The 18,531-nt window shown below is 44.4% G+C and overlaps 1 protein-coding gene across 3 annotated transcripts; it reads left to right on the plus strand.

Annotated features, from left to right (window-relative positions):
* The first annotated feature begins 685 nt into the window (after positions 1-685).
* CDKN2AIPNL (CDKN2A interacting protein N-terminal like) lies at positions 686-10,554 on the plus strand. 3 transcript variants are annotated; one of them, XM_038007805.2, is made up of 4 exons: positions 686-988; positions 2,615-2,714; positions 3,114-3,192; positions 9,678-10,554. In XM_038007805.2, exons 1-4 carry the CDS (start codon positions 750-752, stop codon positions 9,818-9,820), a joined length of 561 nt encoding a protein of 186 aa, XP_037863733.1. In that variant the 5' UTR covers positions 686-749; the 3' UTR covers positions 9,821-10,554. The 3 variants fall into 3 exon arrangements, with proteins under 3 accessions (XP_037863733.1, XP_037863736.1, XP_008012645.1); XM_038007808.2 differs by lacking the exon at positions 3,114-3,192 and having other exon boundaries at positions 687-988; positions 2,615-2,697; XM_008014454.3 differs by lacking the exon at positions 3,114-3,192 and having other exon boundaries at positions 688-988.
* The last annotated feature ends 7,977 nt before the right edge of the window (positions 10,555-18,531 follow it).

Below are 18,531 nucleotides of genomic sequence, written 5' to 3' on the forward strand. Positions count from 1 at the left end.
GAAAATTGCTCATTCTTCAGTTCTCCAGGATCACTTCCCTGATCCCAAGACTAGATTGGGTCCCTGGCTTGCTTATTCATGGTTGTAGCACGCTGGACTTCTCTTTACTAGTACTTGTCAACGCTGAAATTCTCCACTTATTGAGCAATTTAGTTCACTAATGTCTGCTCCTCCACTCGATGGTAAAGTTCAGGCGAGCAGGGCTCCGAGTGTGCTCTCATTGCCTCTCCAGCACCTAGCAATGTGCCTGGCAAGTATTCACCGGATGGATGGATTACTCGCTCCAGGAAGGCGGGCCCCAACCTGCGTGGCTGTGGAGACCCCTGGAAGTGGACCTATCTATCCCTGACCCGGGCCCCCTGATATCCCTTAGGATGAGGCGGTGCCCGGGAAACTCCCAGGGCAAGAAAGACACAGCATAGCTCTGACTGGCATCCAGCTGCCAACTGGAAGAGGGCGCTCCGACTCTGTGCTTAGGGACCTCAGTTTTCCCACCGATTCCCAGCAGGGTCGACCGCGAAGGGCCCTTGCAGCCCTGGGTAGACCCAGGGCATGCGCCACGGGCTGCGGCGGTCTGAGGAGCCGGGAGCCGCTCTGTGCCCTCGCAGGCCGCCGCTCCGGGCGAGGGCGCTCCAGGCTGGTCTTCTGGAGCAGTCGTGCGCTGACGGGGCCCTTCTGGCTGGCAGGTGGTGGCGCAGTGCGCGTCGGGAAGGCGGCGGGCTATCCGGTCCTCGGCTGCGGCGGGCACCATGGTTGGTGGCGAGGCGGCAGCTGCAGTGGAGGAGCTGGTCTCGGGGGTGCGGCAGGCTGCTGACTTCGCGGAGCAGTTCCGCTCCTACTCAGAGAGCGAGAAGCAATGGAAGGCCCGCATGGAATTCATCTTGCGCCACCTGCCCGACTACCGCGACCCGCCCGACGGCGGTGGCCGCCTGGACCAGCTGCTGTCCCTCTCCATGGTCTGGGCCAACCATCTCTTCCTAGGCTGCAGGTGCGGACCCCTGCCGGCCGGCTGATCCTGTCCCCTCTCTTCCGACCCTCAAGCCCTCTTCCAGGGCTCACCCCTGACCCGCACCTCTGCCCCAGACTGAACCCGCTCCCAACCTCCTTCCGCATTGGCCAGCCCGAAGACTGATTCCCCCTCTGAAGGCCCCTTGGAACGATCCTTATCTTTGAGCCTCAGTTTTCTCTTCTGGTAAAAGGGTGGTTATGATGACTGTAATAATTAAAGGGTGAAGAGCTAAATACATGGCGGGTTCAAAAGTTGCTGTTGTTATTTGTATTACTACTATTATTAGCTCAAACCATCACCTTTCAAGCGTGCATTCGAAGTCCGTTAGCCCCTGTCACCTACATGGCAAAGTGCAGAGACAGAAACGGAGATCCCCATTTTACAGATGAAAAAGCTTAGGGAGGGAAGTGATGTAACTAGGACCATGCAGCTTCTGGCAGGTTTGATGGATTTTAACCACTAATGACAGGATGTAATCTGTATCCTACGGCTTTTTGTCCTCACTCCACAGCCTACTGGGTCCTAAGTAGGAACCAGCTTCACCTTCTGCTTTCCCTCTTATGAAAATGACCGATGCCTTTTTGTTAAGGTCCCAAAGCCCACTTCATCCTGGCTGCTGCACCAAAAGGACAAAGGCCCGCTTTTGAAGTGCCTGATAAGGCTTTCCCTTCACCCCTCCATGAGGAAGGTGGCAAATCTTGAGACTCCCTATTAGAGAGCCTCCATTTTCCTGAAATTGTGTTAGGAAAATAGGGTGACTTGGTTTGATCTTGGTTTCTGTACCTATTATGGTTGCCTGACTATGGTCATTTGGCCCCTCCAGGCCTAAGCCACTTGGTTTTGCTTCATATATTGGGGTTTATTAGAACAGTATGTAGGGAACCAATGCCAGAGGCACCCGTCCCTTTTCCCTGCCTTCTAGGTGCTCCTGGGAAATCCTGGTTTTCCATGGTTAGGCAAATGTCAGAGAATTGGGCGAATAAATAATGTTTTTGTTAGACTGACATTCCATGTATTTTAAAAATAAACAAAAATATTTTGGCCCTCATCTCGTATCTGAGAATATCTGTTGTTGGATGTACAGTGCCTCTGTTCTTCTAAATCTTGAAACATTTGCTCTACTGGTATTTATAAAGTCCACTTCTGTATCTACAAGCAAGAAGTGTTCACAGGACCAGGCGCAGTGTCTCACGCCAGTAATCCCAGCACTTTGGGAGACCAAGGCGGGAAGATCACTTGAGGTCAGGAGTTCGAGACCAGCCTGGCCAACATGGTGAAACCCTGTCTCTACTAAAAATACTAAAATTAGCCGGGCATGGTGGCACACGCCTGTAATCCCAGCTACTCAGGAGGCTGAGGCAGGAGAATTGCTTGAACCTGGGAGGTGGAGGTTGCAGTGAGCCAAGATCACACCACTGCACTCCAACCTGGGGGATACAGCAAGACTCCATCTCAAAACCTTGTGCTGAGCATGCATAGGTTTGCCCTGCAGTATCAGATCAGTTCTCTGAGAGTTGATTTTATGGTCGAGCAACCTGCAGTTTCTTATTAATTCACAATGACAATTCTTCCGAGGTTTTTACCTTATTACTTTTTATTGTGCAGTTACAATAAAGACCTTTTAGACAAGGTGATGGAAATGGCCGATGGGATTGAAGTGGACGACCTGCCACAATTTACTACCAGAAGTGAGTTAATGAAAAAGGTAAATAGGATTTCCAAGTGTATGTGATGAAATGGTGTAGAGTTAACAGTCCCTGCTTTGATGACACTATTATTGTTTTTGAGTGCTCTTGTTTACTACCCCAAAGACCTATACGTTTTCATTATTATTTCCCCATAATTGGTATAACCTTTTCATAAGTAGTTGACAACACATTGTGATAAATTATGCGTTGTTGATGAGGTAACACATAAGCTTAACCTCTTCTGGGTGTTTAGGAACATTGTTTTGAGATTTTTGCTTGATCTTTAAAAACATGTTGGCTAGAATACTTGTTTCCTACTTGTTAAAAAATCTTGTTGGTAATAGAGTAACTAACTCATCCTTACCCTGGCTGTGAGTGCTGACCTGACTAGTTTGGCTTCTCTGATTTGCTGATAGGAATGTGGCTGGAGCAATGTCGATACCGTAGCTGTTCTCTATCCTGTGGGGTCTGATCTCAGGCGATGGATTTCTTACAGTGAGTCTTGCCTAGAGTCTTGAATCTGGATGCTGGAGCTGGGCCTATAGAGAGTGTGGCAGAAAGAACCTCAGAGTATGGAGCTGGGCATCCCAGCTATTAATACTTTTCAGAATCACCCCCAATATGTACTTGTTTCACATTTATCTGCTCAGGCAGCAGAATTAATTGCTCGCTTATCTTCCAGAATTCCTTTGGCACTTTATCCAGACCTCTTTTAAAGCAGTTGTGACCTTGAGGGAAGAGATGGTGTCTAAAGTTTTATTTAGTCTTTAGTACTCCCAAACCTAGTATACTTATACCCCAGAGAAGGTACTCAGAAAATACTTATAAAATCGACTGAAGCAATAGAGTAAAAAGCTACTGGTCCCTTTTTAGGTCTGCCCTTAGAAACATAGGTAAGCCCATTCCTCCACATTCAGGTCTTGTCTTGGGAGGTGGGGCACATACAGAGGTCCTCTTCCATATGGGTGTCAAGGATCTAATCAAATCCTCAGTTGCTTGTAAAGTATTTCAGTCCCAAACAGCACACCCCACTTGATTTTCAGGATGGTTTGTTTTTCTTAAAAAGTATTCTTTTAGTTTTAATCTGAACCTGGGGAAAAGCTTCAGGTTGGTTTTTGAGATGCTATTATGTTTTTAAAATTGGCTGTTATCTCAGTGCAGTACTCCTGACAAAAAATAAATAAATAAGTAAAACCAGCTGTTACAAAGGGGTTCCTGTTTTTAGCCAGGGGGCAATGTGAATTGCGAGTTTGTGGCTTTTTGGATCTTCTCATGTAATACTTAAAAACTTATTGGGCAGTCCTTGGGTGTCCTATAGTGAGGTTCTTGGGGCCCAGCCAGGGAGGAGCTAGATAGTTTCTGGCTGCTGGAGTATACCTTATGGGGCAGGGGCAGAGGCAGAGGTAGGCAGGGAGTGAGGTGAGCCTTTATTTTTAATTTATTTTTTAGACAGAGTCTCACTTTGTCACCCAGACTGGAGTGCAGCAGCACGATCTCGGCTCACTGCAACCTCTGCCTCCAAGGCTCAAGTGATTCTAGCACCTCAGCCTCCTCAGTAGCTGGGATTACAGCCGGGTACCACCACACCCAGCTAATTTTTGTATTTTTAGTAGAGATGGTTTTGCCATGTTTTCCAGGCTGGTCTTGATCTCCTGGCCTCAAGTGATCTGCCCAGCCTCCCAAAGTGCTAGGATTACAGGCATGAGCCACTGCACCTGCCCGAGCCTTTATTTTTTAACTGCTTGTGGTAGATTCTTTCCTTTTTGTTTCTAAGAGGTTTTCTGATTTTCCTTTTTTTTTTTGAGATGGAGTTTTGCTCTTGTTGCCCAGGCTGGAGTGCAATGGTTCAGCTCACTGCAACCTCTGCCTTGCAAGTTTAAGTGATCCCTTGCCTCAGCCTCCCGAGTGGCTGGGATTACAGGCACCTGCCACCACGCCTGGCTATTTTTTGTATTTTTAGTAGAGATGGGGTTTCACCATGTTGGCCAAGCTGTTCTCCAACTCCTGACTTCAGTTTATCTGCCCACTTCAGCCTCCCAAAGTGTTGAGATTACAGGCGTGAGCCACCATGCCTGGAAAGGTTTTCTGATTTTTTATATCAGTTCTCCATTATACTTCTCTGTCCTACATGTTTTCTGAAAGGTATCTGAACTCCTTCCAGTCATGTTGGGTATTAGAGATCAGAACACCTAATGACATTGGGCTGCAGACCCCAGTAGGAGACTAAGGAGGTTTGGCACATCCCAAACATTATAGACCAGTGTGAAATATGTGTGTGTGTGTGTGTGTGTGTGTGTGTGTTAGGAAGGGTCTGTCTGAAACATCCTAAAGGGGTCTTTTTTTTTTTTTTTTTTTTTTTTTTGAGACGGAGTCTCGCTCTGTCGCCCAGGCTGGAGTGCAATGACCGGATCTCAGCTCACTGCAAGCTCCGCCTCCTGGGTTCACACCATTCTCCTGTCTCAGCCTCCCGAGTAGCTGGGACTACAGGCGCCCGCCACCTCGCCCGGCTAGATTTTTGTATTTTTTAGTAGAGACGGGGTTTCACCATGTTAGTCAGGATGGTCTCGATCTCCTGACCTCGTGATCCACCCGTCTCAGCCTCCCAAAGTGCTGGGATTACAGGCTTGAGCCACCGCGCCCGGCCAAAGGGGTCTTATACTTAAAAAATGTACAGAGCCCCTGCCCTGGGATGTTCATTCTTGACACTGTCATTGAACAGTGTGAGTCTACAGAGAAGAGTCCTCAGGCATGAAATTATCATCTTGAAACCAGTGCTGCCATCTTACTAATCATTAGCAGTTAGCTATGTGGAAGAAACCTATACAGAGGCCATACTTCTATAGCATTTTTATTTTATTTTATTTTACTTTATTTTTTTGAGACGGAGTCTTGCTCTGTCACCCAGGCTGGAGTGCAGTGGCTGGATCTCAGCTCACTGCAAGCTCCGCCTACCGGGTTTGTGCCATTCTCCTGCCTCAGCCTTCCGAGCAGCTGGGACTACAGGCGCCCACCACCTCGCCCGGCTAGTTTTTTGTATTTTTTTTTAGTAGAGACGGGGTTTCACCGTGTTAGTCAGGATGGTCTCGATCTCCTGACCTCGTGATCTACCCGTCTCGGCCTCCCAAAGTGCTGGGATTACAGGCTTGAGCCACCGCGCCCGGCCAGTCTATAGCATTTTTGAATTGTGTGTTGCAACTTCCTTCAAATAAAACTTATATTTTTCTAAGTAGCCAGGTTTAACTTTAGTCTGTTGATGCCACTGTAAGTGAAATTCAGCTGATTCTGAAAGGTGAGATACTTCGTGGGTGCATAGAGTTTTGCCAGTTTTGTTTTGTGCATAGACTTTTGCCTGTTGCTCAGGCTGGAGTGCAGTGACTTGCTCACAGCTAACTGCAGCCTTGACCTCCCAGGCTCAAGTGATCCTTGCACCTTAGCCTCCCCAGTAGCTGGGACTACAGGTGTGCGCCACCATGCTTGGTTAATTTTTGTAGAGACCAGGTTTCGCTGTGTTCTCCAGGCTGGTCTCAAATGATTCAACTGCCTCAGCCTCCCAAAGTGCTGGTGTGAGTCACTGTGCCTGGTGAGTCTTTAAGACTTCTAGATAAGCCCATTCTGAGAACGAGTCATCTGATCTGTGTACCATGACAAATTTGTGTGGTATTGAAGGCTGTCCCCTCTCCATTGAAGGCCACTGGAAAGAGAGCCATGAGGACTTTGCAGCAGTTTTGTCCTTTGCCTGCAGTTTTTGCACATATGATAGAGGATGCTGATAAACATTAGGCAACATTGCCAGCCCACAGACAAAATACTCCTGATGTCCAGCCTTACACCTGAAAACGTCTGTTGTTGTTCTGCCCAGAATTGATCTTTAGCTAAAAAATTAGAGTTTAGTTGAGTTTTAAAGCTAGCTACCAAGTGGGAGTAAATTTCCTGGCATTGTTGGTATCTCAAGACAGAGAGTGATGATGATTTGGAGGCACAGGCTCTTTAAGATTTTAAAAATACTTTATGGCTATTCTGCAGCTTTGAGGCAAGTACAGCTCTGCAATCTGTCCAGCTCTTTTTTTAAGTCTGAGAAAAGAAATGAGCATTGGTTTCTGACAGGTGGGATTTGTTGGACAGTTGCAGTATATGATTTTTTTTTTTCTTTTGAAAGGGGATTCAAACACACATACATTGAGTAAACAATCTTGATTATCTAACTGCCATCCTAGGCTCCTGCTAGCAGCCTTTGTGGTTGCTCACCTTACCAATTAATGAGCGATAATTAACAAAGAGCAGCAGCTGACTCAGGAAAGGTGTCATTGCTATGACTGTCAGAGTTGATATTTCCAAGGTAATGTCTTAAGGAGAAAGGAGTGATTGACTAGGAAGCTATCATTACTGACTCAAAGAAACTGTCAACCTAATTACGTGGTCCGTTTTTTCTGAGAACATTTTTATCCCAAGAGGGAAAATGGCAGTATGAAAAGTGACTATGAAGGCCAGGCGTGGTGGCTCACACCTGTAATCCTAACACTATGGGAGGCCGAGGCAGGCAGATCATGAGGTCAGGAGTTCGAGACCAGCCTGACCAACATGGTGAAACCCCCATCTCTACTAAAAATACAAAATGTAGCTGGGCGTGGTGGTGCGTGCCTGTAATCCCAGCTACTCAAGAGGCTGAGGCAGGAGAATCACTGGAACCTGGGAGGCAAAGGTTGCAATGAGCCGAGATCGCACCACTGCACCCCAGCCTGGGCAACAGAGCGAGACTTTGTCTCAAAACAAAAAATAATAAACAAAAAGAAAAGTGACTATGAAATTTGAAAGGCCAGGTGCATTGGCTCATGCCTATAATCCCAGCACTTTGGGAGTCTGATGAGGTGGGCGGATCATTTGAGGTTGAGAGTTCAAGATCAGCTTGGCCAACATGACAAAACCCCATCTACTAAAAATACAAAAATTAGCCAGGTGTGGTAGTACATGCCTGTAGTCCCAGTTACTGTGGAAGCTGAGGCAGGAGAATCACTTGAGCCTGGAAGGTGGAGGTTGTAGTGAGCCGAGATTGCACCACTGTACTCTAGCCTGGGTGATGGGGTGAGACAGTTTCAAAAAAAAAGAAAGAAAAAGAAATTTCAAAGAAAAGCAAGAAAAACAAGTGTGCCTGCTTTTGTGCATTTTGTCATCTTGGTAAGCTCTGAGGTACTAGAGCTGCTGTTTCCTTGGTGGAAGCAGCTGTGATTCTAAGATGGTGCAAATGTTGGTGAGTATTAAAAAAAAAAAAAAAAAAAAAATCAGCCTGGCCTGGTGGCTTCGCCTGTAATCCCAGCACTTTGGAAAGCCGAGGTGGGAGAATTGCTTGAGCCCAGGAGTTCCAGACCAGCCTGGGCAGGATAGTGAGACTTTTGTCGCAACAAAAAATAAAATAAAAACTATCTGGGCATGGTGGCACATGCCTATGGTCCCAGCTACTCGAGGCTGAGGTGGGAGGATCACTTGAGCCTGGGAGGTTGAGGCTGTAGTCAGCCATGATCGTACCACTGCACTCCAGCTTGGGTGACAGAGTGAGACCCTGTCTCAAAGAAAAGTTAAAAAAAAAAAATCAGCCTGTCAGATTAGTTAAATCAGAGGTCTTGTTGTACCCCAAGATAAATGCTCATTGGAGGTACTTGTCTTTTACTCTTTATACACTAGAAATAGAAGCCAGAAAAGGTATGTCTCATCGCACAGACCAGTCTTGTCTGGAGCTCATGAGTCAGTAGTGGATCACCTGCAAACACCTGTGGAAAAGACGGTATTCACAGCAGCCCAAACCGGCGGCAGCTGTGTGCTTTCATAGCATTGGTCTGTCCTGTCATTTGAGAGATGACTGAGGGGATTTTTTTCTCTTTGGACTTAAGATGGTTACTTTAGGCATTCCCCTAAATGATGAAAGTCTTCTTATAATTTTCTTTTGCTGAGGAATTTTGGTTTTTTTTCATCTCAAAAAGACTGACTGGGACTGGGCGCAGTGGCTCACGCCTCTAATCCCAGCACTTTGGGAGGCCGACGTGGGTGGATCATGAGGTCATGAGTTCAAGACCAGCCTGGCCAAGATGGTGAAACCCCGTCTCTACTAAAAACTACAAAAATTAGCCAGGTGCAGTGGCAGGCACCTGTAATCCCAGCTACTTGGGAGGCTGAGGCAGGAGAATTGCTTAAACCCGGGCAGCAGAGGTTGCAGTGAGCCGAGATCATGCCACTGCACTCCAGCCTGGGTGACAGAGTGAGACTCCATCTCAAAAAAAAAAAAAAAAAAAAGCACTGACTGGCCTACCTAGGAAACAGGTCATACCTTGAAATCTCTGATTACTAAAAAGACTCTCAGATTGATTCACTTGCACTGCTAAATGTTAAGGAAATTCATTCAAATACAAGGTGACAGCCAAAGTGATTTTTTCACACCCTGCTTAAAAGTTGTCTAAAGCCAAGTTTAAATTTACCAGAGGTGCTAGAGAGTACCCAGAAAGAATAGCTCTGCTTCATTTCACCACTATTTGAAGACATGCTTTTACAGTTTCTAATAGTGTGAAATCCAGAAATATATAACCTTCACATCTAAATATCCTGACTCAATGTGAAATGTTGTGAATTACTACCTGAACTGACTGCTTTTAATTTAGAACAATAAGTGTTTGTGTGACTCTGTTTTTAGAACCTTTGACTGCAAAGCATGCCAGGAAAAGTATTTTAAGCATTTCCATTATCACTTTAAATTGTGAACATTTATAGATTGCAAGTGACAAGACAGGAAAATCAAGTTCTGGCTTCCAAATGGATGGTGTGGTCAATGTTTTGCTGAATTTTCTGTATGTTGTAAAATATTAATAATTTCTGAGTATACTTACTGCCTGGATAGTACATAAATATTACATCACTGCTATATTTTAATTTATGAAGATGAATTTGAGTCACTGGACTACATGGTTATATAACTTTTTCTTTTCTTTTTTTCCCAGCATCAAAGCTAAGCCAGAAGATTTATCACATTTTCATCATCAGCTACAGGATTAAGAAAGGAGGCTGGGATGAATGTGACATAGACCACAGCAGCTCTCTTAAGACTTCTGGTATTACCAACATAAAGAGGCAGGTGGAATGAGAAGGACTCTGTCTAGATTGGCTTTTTAACATTCTCATTTTTTCCAGTAGTTATCACTGTAAAAGTATGCATGGATATTTATGTATTTATAAATCATGTACTCTAAGATGAGTTCATCAACATTGTAAAAGCCCTCTTTTCTATTTTCAGTTTTTTTTTTTTTTTTTTTTTTTCTTACCAACAAGGTCTCACTCTGTCACCCAGGCGGGAGTACAAAGGTGCAGTATTGGCTCATTGCAGCCTTGAACTCCTGGGCTCATATTTTCAGGGTTTTTTGTTTTTCGTTTTGTTTTTTTGAGACAGAGTTTTGCTCTGTCACCTAGGCAGGAGTGCAGTGGTGCAGTATATTTTCAGTTTTTAAATGTCAGAATTTTTGTTTAAAATGCCTTTTTGGGCTGGGCACAGTGGCTTACACCTGTAATAATCCCAGCACTTTGGGAGGCCGAGATGAGCGGATCACCTGAGGTTAGGAGTTTGAGACCAGCCTGGCCAACACGGTGAAACCCCGTCTCTACTAAAAATACCAAAAAAATTAGCTGGGCGTGGTGGCGGACATCTGTAATCCCAGCTACTCAGGAGGCTGAGGCAGAAGAATCACTTGAACCTGGGAGGTGGAGGTTGCAGTGAGCCAAGATCGCACCGTTGCACTCCATCCTTGGTGACAAAAGTGAAACACTCTCAAAAAAATAAAAATGATAAAATAAAATGCCTTTTTGTTGTTGATGTAATGGCAGGTAATGAATTTTATAGTTTAGATTTTTCGACAATGTACCTTTAAGTGCAATTCTCTTTTATGGCCTTTTTCTTCCCCCACCAAGGCAAATCATATCCTTTAATTCCTATTTCCACCTGTCATATCCTTTAATTCCTATTTCCACCTGAAATTTATACCATACCTATACCCAACTACCACACATACTCATCCTTTTTTAAGAAATGAGAATCAAATCATAGACTTGAAGTACCCACCAGCTCATGGAAAGAGGCGGCCTACCAAAAAGCATCTGGCCTTAGTTTAAAACGCATTGACACAGGATTCCAGGGCTTTGTCCGGTCAGCAAGTTGATTTGTAAATTCTGTCTCCCAGTCTGCTTTTCTGGAGGAAGCCTGAGGCTTGGGTCTTCTAGACTTGAGGAACCACCTTGCACATAGCCTCTTAAGAAATGCTTGTTGCAGTCCTCCTTTGCTCTGAAATTTTGCTGTTAATGTTCCTCAACTAAGTGTCTGTTCTGTACCCCCTCTCTGCTCCTCTTTCTTGTTTAGTCCACTCCATTAAGTAAATAGGTCTAGGCATAAATACTGGGAGAGGGGCTTCATTTGGGAGGCAGTAGTGTAAGTTTATCACAGGAGGGGTCACTCAACAGTGGCAGGTGCTGTGCTTGGTACTAGCGATAGTGGCAAATAAGACGTTGGACCCTGCAGTCCGGGCATGGTGGCTCACGCCTGTAATCCTAGCACTTTGGGAGGCAAGGTGGTCAGATCACAAGGTCAGGAGTTTGAGACCAGCCCAGCCAACATGGTGAAACTCCACCTCTACTAAAAATACAAAAATTAGCTGGGTGTGGTGGTGTATGCCTGTAATCCCAGCTACCCAGGAGGCTGGGGCAGGAGACTCGCTGGAACCCAGGAGGCGGAGGCTGCAGTGAGCCAAGATTACACCACTGCACTCCAACCTGGGCAGCAGAGCAAGACTCCATCTTAAAAAAAAAAAAAAAAAAAAAAAAAGCATTTTCTTAGTCTGAGTAGGAAGCTATGAAAAAAAGAGAAGAAAATGCATTTCCATTGGTTTCTCATGAATTCCATTTCTTTATATGATATGATACCCTGATAAAATAATAATAGCCTTTCAAGAATGCATGCACTACATAAAGCAAGTTTAAATTGTGGAATGATTTCCCTTCCATTGCTTTTATTTATTTTTGTTTTTTCAGAGCCGGGGTCTATCACTCTGTCACCCAGGCTGGAGTGCAGTGGTGCAATCATAGCTCACTGCAGCCTCAGACTACTGGCCTCAAGTGATTCTCTTGCCTCAGCCTCCCAAAGTGCTAAGAATACAGGCAGGAGCTACTAAACCTGGCCTCCTTTAGTTTGTTTTTGAAGACTTCTCTAGTTAATCAAAATCAAGTTTTGTTTCAATTTTCTAATCGGTTTTCTCTCATTGTTTCCTCAGTTAAACTGCTTTTCTTCTCGTGGTTTTACAATTTCTGTGGCTATCTCACATATAAAATTAACCAGTATTTTAGAATTTCATCCTTTATTTCTGGAATAGAAAATGGCAAAGAAATCTAAATGTTTGCATTTCAGCAATAGTCTTATAGGTAAAATGGCCCACTGTCAGCCTTGAAACAGTACTTCATATCACATAGAAGTTCATATACAGTGTCTTGCTGAAGACTTGGGGTAAAGATAGAGATCATAGGAAGGGACAAGTAATAAATAGGAGGATAACTTTTTTTTTTTTAAATCCAAACTACACCTAGAAAACTGCTTTCTGAAACATTCCTTAGTCTGTGGCTCACCTGATAATCTACCTTATCAGGAGGTAAGGATTCTGTCTGAACTCAGGATCCATTTGGATCGGTGGCCTACCTATGGGCAATGAGAGGAATCATATTAACTGTCACTGTCCATCCTCTGATGCTTTGTAGTCTGTAGTAAAATACGTACTGTCCCATCTAAAATATGAGAATGGTGTTACCCTAAATGTCAGATAAGTTGGTGTTTCTCAGCTCTCCAGCTCTAAAGAATCCCTGCTGGGTATCCCTTTATATCTGGAAGGAGACTGTCAGCTTCTGGTATCTAAGACCTGTGTGCCCTAAAACATCTAGTTATGGCTCTCATTCTTAACTAGTTTAGGGATAACTTTCTGTAGGAATGAGTAAACACAGATCTTCAGAGGCAAGCGTTTTAGAACTTATTGAAGACTTTTGGTCATATGGAAACTTAATTCAACAAAGAGTGCACCCTTAAAAAAAATCTCTACTGTCATTGGGTATGTGTATCTATCTGCGTGTGTGTGTGTGTATATATATACATACATATATATACATATATATATAAAATGAAAAGCCAGCCAGGCAAGATTGTTTCTTCCCCAAAGTTCACTTTGTCTGTTCTTTCTTTTTTTTTTTTTTAAGTTAGAGACAAGATCTTGGTATGTTGCCCAGGCTAGAGTACAATGGCTGTTCACAGGTGCAGTCACAGTGCAGTACAGCCTTGACCTTCTGGCCTCAAGCCATCTTCCCACCTCAGCCTCCGGAGTGGCTGGGATTACAGATGCATGCTGCACATAGCTCACTCTGCCTTTTCTAAAGTCAGGACTCCTGGGGCTAGGTGGTGGTGGTGTTGGTTACTCTTCTGATTTTGGTTTGGAAGGTTTTCACAATGACTGCAGTAGGGTCAGAGTCCTCTGCATGTGCTCCTATCAGTGATGGATGTGGGCCTGAAGCCCTGCTCATCTACACACACTAGACCAAATGAGGAGATAGGGTAAAAAGACTATCATCTGAACAGATTGCTTGGAAATCAAAGAACAGAAAATAAAAATTGAGGCTGGGTGCAGAGGTTCCATGCCTATAATCCCAGCACTTTGGGAGGTGGGAAGATCGCTTGAATCCAGGAGTTCAAGACCAGCCTAGGTAACGTAGTAAGACCCCATCTCTACAAAACAATTTTAAAAAATAGGCATGGTGGTGCACACCTGTATGTAGTTCCAGCTACTTGGGAGGCTCAGGTGGGAGGATTGCTTGAGGCCAGGAGGTTGAGGTTGCAGTGAGCCATGATAGAGCTGCTGTACTCCAGCCTGGCCAATGAGTGAGACCTTGTCTCAGAAAAGAAAGAGAGAGAGAGGATGAGTGACATTGACACTATTTAGCCCCTATTCTTACCTACACTAGAGCTAGAGCTTTTTTCCTTGATGTTGTGTCAGACAGGGATGCCTCTTTAGAATATAAACCAGTGGTCCTAACCCAAGTCCTTTCTTTCCCAGCCTTATAGACTAAGGAACCAATGAACCCAAAATATGCTTGAATGTAGCCCCCTCCAGCCTCATTTGCCTTGGAGAATGTTGCTGTTAGGGGTCTGAGGCAGGTCTTGGTCCTCACCTAATATGACAGAGAGGCAATGAACAGTAAAGAGGTCAACCTTGAGCTGTGTGGACCTAGTGACTAAAGTTCTTGCTTTGCTATGAAAGTTGGCACCAAAATCTCATGCTTCTAGGACTGCATTTTCCATTCCCTCTGACACTTTCATAGTAAGAATGTTGAATTGTCCCTAGTAGGTGTGAGCTGGTAGATAGTCCTTCAAATTGAGTGTTACTTTACCTCAGTGTAGGCATTTGCAAAGTGGGGATGATTCTTACTTCAAACTTTTTTGGAGGATTCAGTGGAAAAATGAATGTCTATGAGTACCTGGCACTTAGTAGGCTCTCACTGCTTCATTCCTGCCCTGGTTTCCCTCTAAGCCCAAGGAGGAAAGATAGGAAAGCCTTTCAACTAACTTAGATTTATACAAAACAGGTACCCACAATCATCCCATTCAACCAGGGTCCATCCCTGCAAAGGGATGCAAAAGTGGACCTTTTCTGTTTAATTTGTGGCACAGAGCCCAACAGGCAATCTGGCACCCATTAGCTGCTAGGTAAATGTCAGATACTAGGTGCACTGTCACCCCTGTACCGCTGGATCTAGGAGGTCTGGAGCTTGTGCAGCCTGTGGGTATGCGCCTTTCATTGTGAGCATGGCCGTTGCTCCAGCACAGGAGGCTTATCCTAGAGTTTGTTTTTGTTTTTGTTTTCTTGAGATGGAGTTTTGCTCTTGGTGCCCAGGCTGGAGTTCAGTGGTGCGATCTTGGCTTACTGCAACCTCTGCCTCCTGGCTTCAAGCGATTATCCTTCCTCAGCCTCCTGAGTAGCTGAGATTACAGGTGCCCACCACCACACCCAGCTAATTTTTTGTATTTTTAGTAGAGATGGGGTTTCAGCATGTTGGCCAGGCTGGTCTCAAACTCCTAACCTCAGGTAATCCACCAGCCTCACCCTCTCAAAGTGCAGGGATTACAGGCATGAGCCACCATGCCCAGCCTGTCCTGGAGTTTTGTCCTATAAACTGACTAGATTCCTTATCACTCTGGCTGTGAATTTTGGGCCCCAGCTCACTACAGAACCCAATTCCCCTTAAATCAGCTGTTTTCAACATCTCAGGTGGTAAGACTATGACTCAGATTCCTTCTTTTTGTATTCACCAAATTATCTTTTATGATGATTTTCTACTTTTTCAACAAAAAACAGAACTGCTATTTAAGCCGGGAGTGGTGGCCCATGCCTGTAATCCTAGCTACTTAGGAGGCTGAGGCACGAGGATTGCTTGAGCCCAGCAGTTTTGAGTCCAGCCTGGTCAACATACGAGACCCTGTCTCTAAATAAATAAATAAGTAAATAAAATTAGCTGAGGTGGCACGTGCCTGTAGTCCCAACTACTCAGGAGGCTGATATTGGAACTGCTTGAGCCCAAGGGTTCCAGGCTGTAGTGAGCTGTGATCATGTGACTGCATTCCAGACTGGACAAGAAAGTGAGACCCACTTAAAATGTGCCCAGAAGCTCAGAGCTTGGACCCTAGAGGTCCCCTGTTATTCTACAGGACTCCTGCCGACAGCCTATGCATGCTTGGCCAGAAGCTGTCTGGAAACTAGTTCTCAATCTTTGGCTTTAATAAAATTTCAGTCTTTAGTACTTGTATTGTTATTCTTAGAGCCTAATCCCTGACTTGGTTTTGAGAGGAAGCCATAGTGATTGTAGTCTCAAGCTGCCCTGTGCAAAAGAAGACCAAGCCCCAGTCAAAGAATTAATGTAGCAAGACCCTGTCTCTACCAAAACAAACAAACAAAAACTGTCTAAGCACTAAGACAGGAACTTTTTCCTACAGATTAGTTTATCAAACTCGCCACCTCCAAGCCCTGGTATTGCCTTGGCTGGCTTGCAGATGGTTTTTTGTCTTTATTCTAAAGGCAACTTTCCAGCTGATGTTCCAGGGTTTCCACCTCAAACCACAACCTTATGGCCCATACAGGAATACTCCTATGACCAAAGATCTCTGCTACACAGCAAGGTTACCAGTTTAGCTTTTCTTTAGAGTGCTATTTCTCATCTGTAGCTGAAACTAATAACACGGGCTGAAGTCTCTGGACTTCACCCTGTTGTCTGCCCAGTATGGTCATTAGGCCAAGCAAAAGCATTTTTTTCTATAGGAAGGGGAAAATATCCCTCAGATTTAAAATGAGGTTAACAGCTAAGCAACTTCCTGTTGTTTTCTTTGTACTAACATCAACACAAAAACATAAAATTTCCAATTCAATCTTATACAATGACTTTATACAGGGGCCAGCCAAAGAACTTCAACCCTTTCTGTTTGATATTCTCCTGTTCAGGAGTGCTGCTAGTCCAGCACTCCTGTACTGGTGAGTTATGGTATTGGCAAAAGATCTTATTTGTAAAGGGGAAAAGGAAGAGGGCAATATATCCCTTGGGCTTCAGAAATAAAGCAGTAAAACCAACCCTTTGCTCTTTGAGATGGAGTCTCGCTCTGTCACCCAGGCTGGAATGCAATGGTGCAATCTCAGCTCACTGCAACCTCCGCCTCCAGGGTTCAAGCAATTCTCCTGCCTCAGCCTCCTGAGTAGCTGGGATTACAGGCGCCCTCCACCACCCCTAATTTTTAATTTTAGTAGGGACGGGGTTTCGCCACATTGATCAGGCTGGTCTCCAATTCCTGACCGCAGGTGATCCACCTGCCTCAGCCTCCCAAAGTGCTGGGATTACAGGCGTGAGCCACGGCACCCAGTCCCCTTTGCTCTTAGGGGGATTTGCCTCAAGTGCTTTTATGTTTGCATTTTGGCAGTCAAAGACACAGTAGAGAACAACTCCTGCATTCCAGAAGAAGGACTAAATTGTTCAGGTTGATGGAACCTGAGGGGATCTTTTCAGAGACAGGCTTTGATTCCCTTTACAGGAGTTCCCAGCCCAGTGGCACTTTATGAATCTGTCTTCCAAATAAGACTTCAGAGGAGCCAACCTCCCCTAAAAGACTACAGAAGTATCATACTTGTAACCAAGACTGTTACTATTATATAAAGACTTTTCTCTAATTGGCTAAAAGGTTACTTTGCTTTCTCCAGGCAGAGCCCACTCTATTATATATTAGAGTCTTCACAAATATATTAATCCAGAAGTCACTGATGAACAAAAGCAACATGTGGCCAAGCTTTAGCATTTACTTCCTGAAAGTTATTTAATATGCAAGTTTCTCACGCAAGTCTGAATCTTCCATATGGCAAAGAGAACTCTGGAGCCCACGTTCTTCCAGGGTTCTTGATTTCAGCCATCAAGGAACTAATGTTGAGCTGTGGAGCAGTCAGATAACCAACAAGGTTTGTAATGGGCACAGCTCATTCATCTTTTTGGCTCAACTAAAAATTCCTAGGCCATCCTGTGAACACAAGCAGCACTGAAACCTCAAGATATTTCTGACAAAATTGTTTTAAAAAGCTGTAGTGATAGTGAGGAGAATTCATTGAAGGAAGAATGGCACACATTTAATTGTGTCTTCTTTGTTCAAACAATAAAGTCCTTCCAACAATAAAATTTAGTTTCTAATATCTTTGCTGTCATATACTAGAATGACTGATGACAACTAATCCTTCCCCCATCTGGTAACAGTTCATTCCCCCCATAACTAGATGGGAACTAAAGTAATAGAGCTACCATCTTGGCATAAGGCCTCTGTCCTACGGATTATTTCATTTACCATGAATAGCTTTCCAACTATTCACTTTTCTATTTAAACACATGATTCTCACATAACTCAGATTCCACTTGGACTCTACATTGTTGAATGCAATGGAAAAGAACTGTCATAAATACCATCAAGACTACAAAATTTGATCCCTACTTCTTAAAACCTGGGAGAACTGAAATATGAAACACCTTAGACGTAACTCTGAAGTATACTATGATCCTCAGGGTTATCTCTTAAAGAATACTAAATGAATAAGTAGGCAGTTAACTTTGTTTAATGAGCATTAAACAGACGGTTACTAATACCACACCTTTAATAACTAACTTCTCTGCTATCTTCCACCTACATGAGTGAATTTAGAGCTGTGGAGCAGTCAGATAATCAACAAGGTTTGTAATGAGCACAGCTCATTCATCTTTTTGGCTCAACTAAAAATTCCTAGGCCATCCTGTGAACACAAGAAGCATGGAAAGTTATTCATATTAATGAAACTTGGTGTGTGCGGTGGGGGGGTGGAGGAGAGAAATCCTAAAGACTCAAGGATATTTCCAGGAAGGGGAAAAATGTGGCTTATTGATAAGTCAGTCCTTTATATAGAAACCAGAAAGTGTTCCTAAAGTCAGTGGAAAACAGTAGTCAAGAAAGCACTTTCAGCTGAGTACAGTGGCTCATGCCTATAATCCCAGTGCTTTGGGAGGCTGAGACAGGATGATCAGTTGAGTCCAGGACTTTGAGACCAGCCTGGCCAACATAGTGAGACACCGTCTCTACAAAAGTAAAAAAATTAGCCGGGTGTGGGGGCATGCACCTGTAGTCTCAGCTGCTCAGGAGGCTGAGGTGGTAGGACGGCTTAAGCCTGGGAGGTTGAGACTGCAGTGAGCTGCCTGGAGGCACTGCATCCAGCCTGGGAAACAGAGCAA

This window comes from Chlorocebus sabaeus, chromosome 23 (genome assembly GCF_047675955.1).
Source record: "Chlorocebus sabaeus isolate Y175 chromosome 23, mChlSab1.0.hap1, whole genome shotgun sequence".
Lineage (NCBI taxonomy): Eukaryota > Metazoa > Chordata > Mammalia > Primates > Cercopithecidae > Chlorocebus > Chlorocebus sabaeus.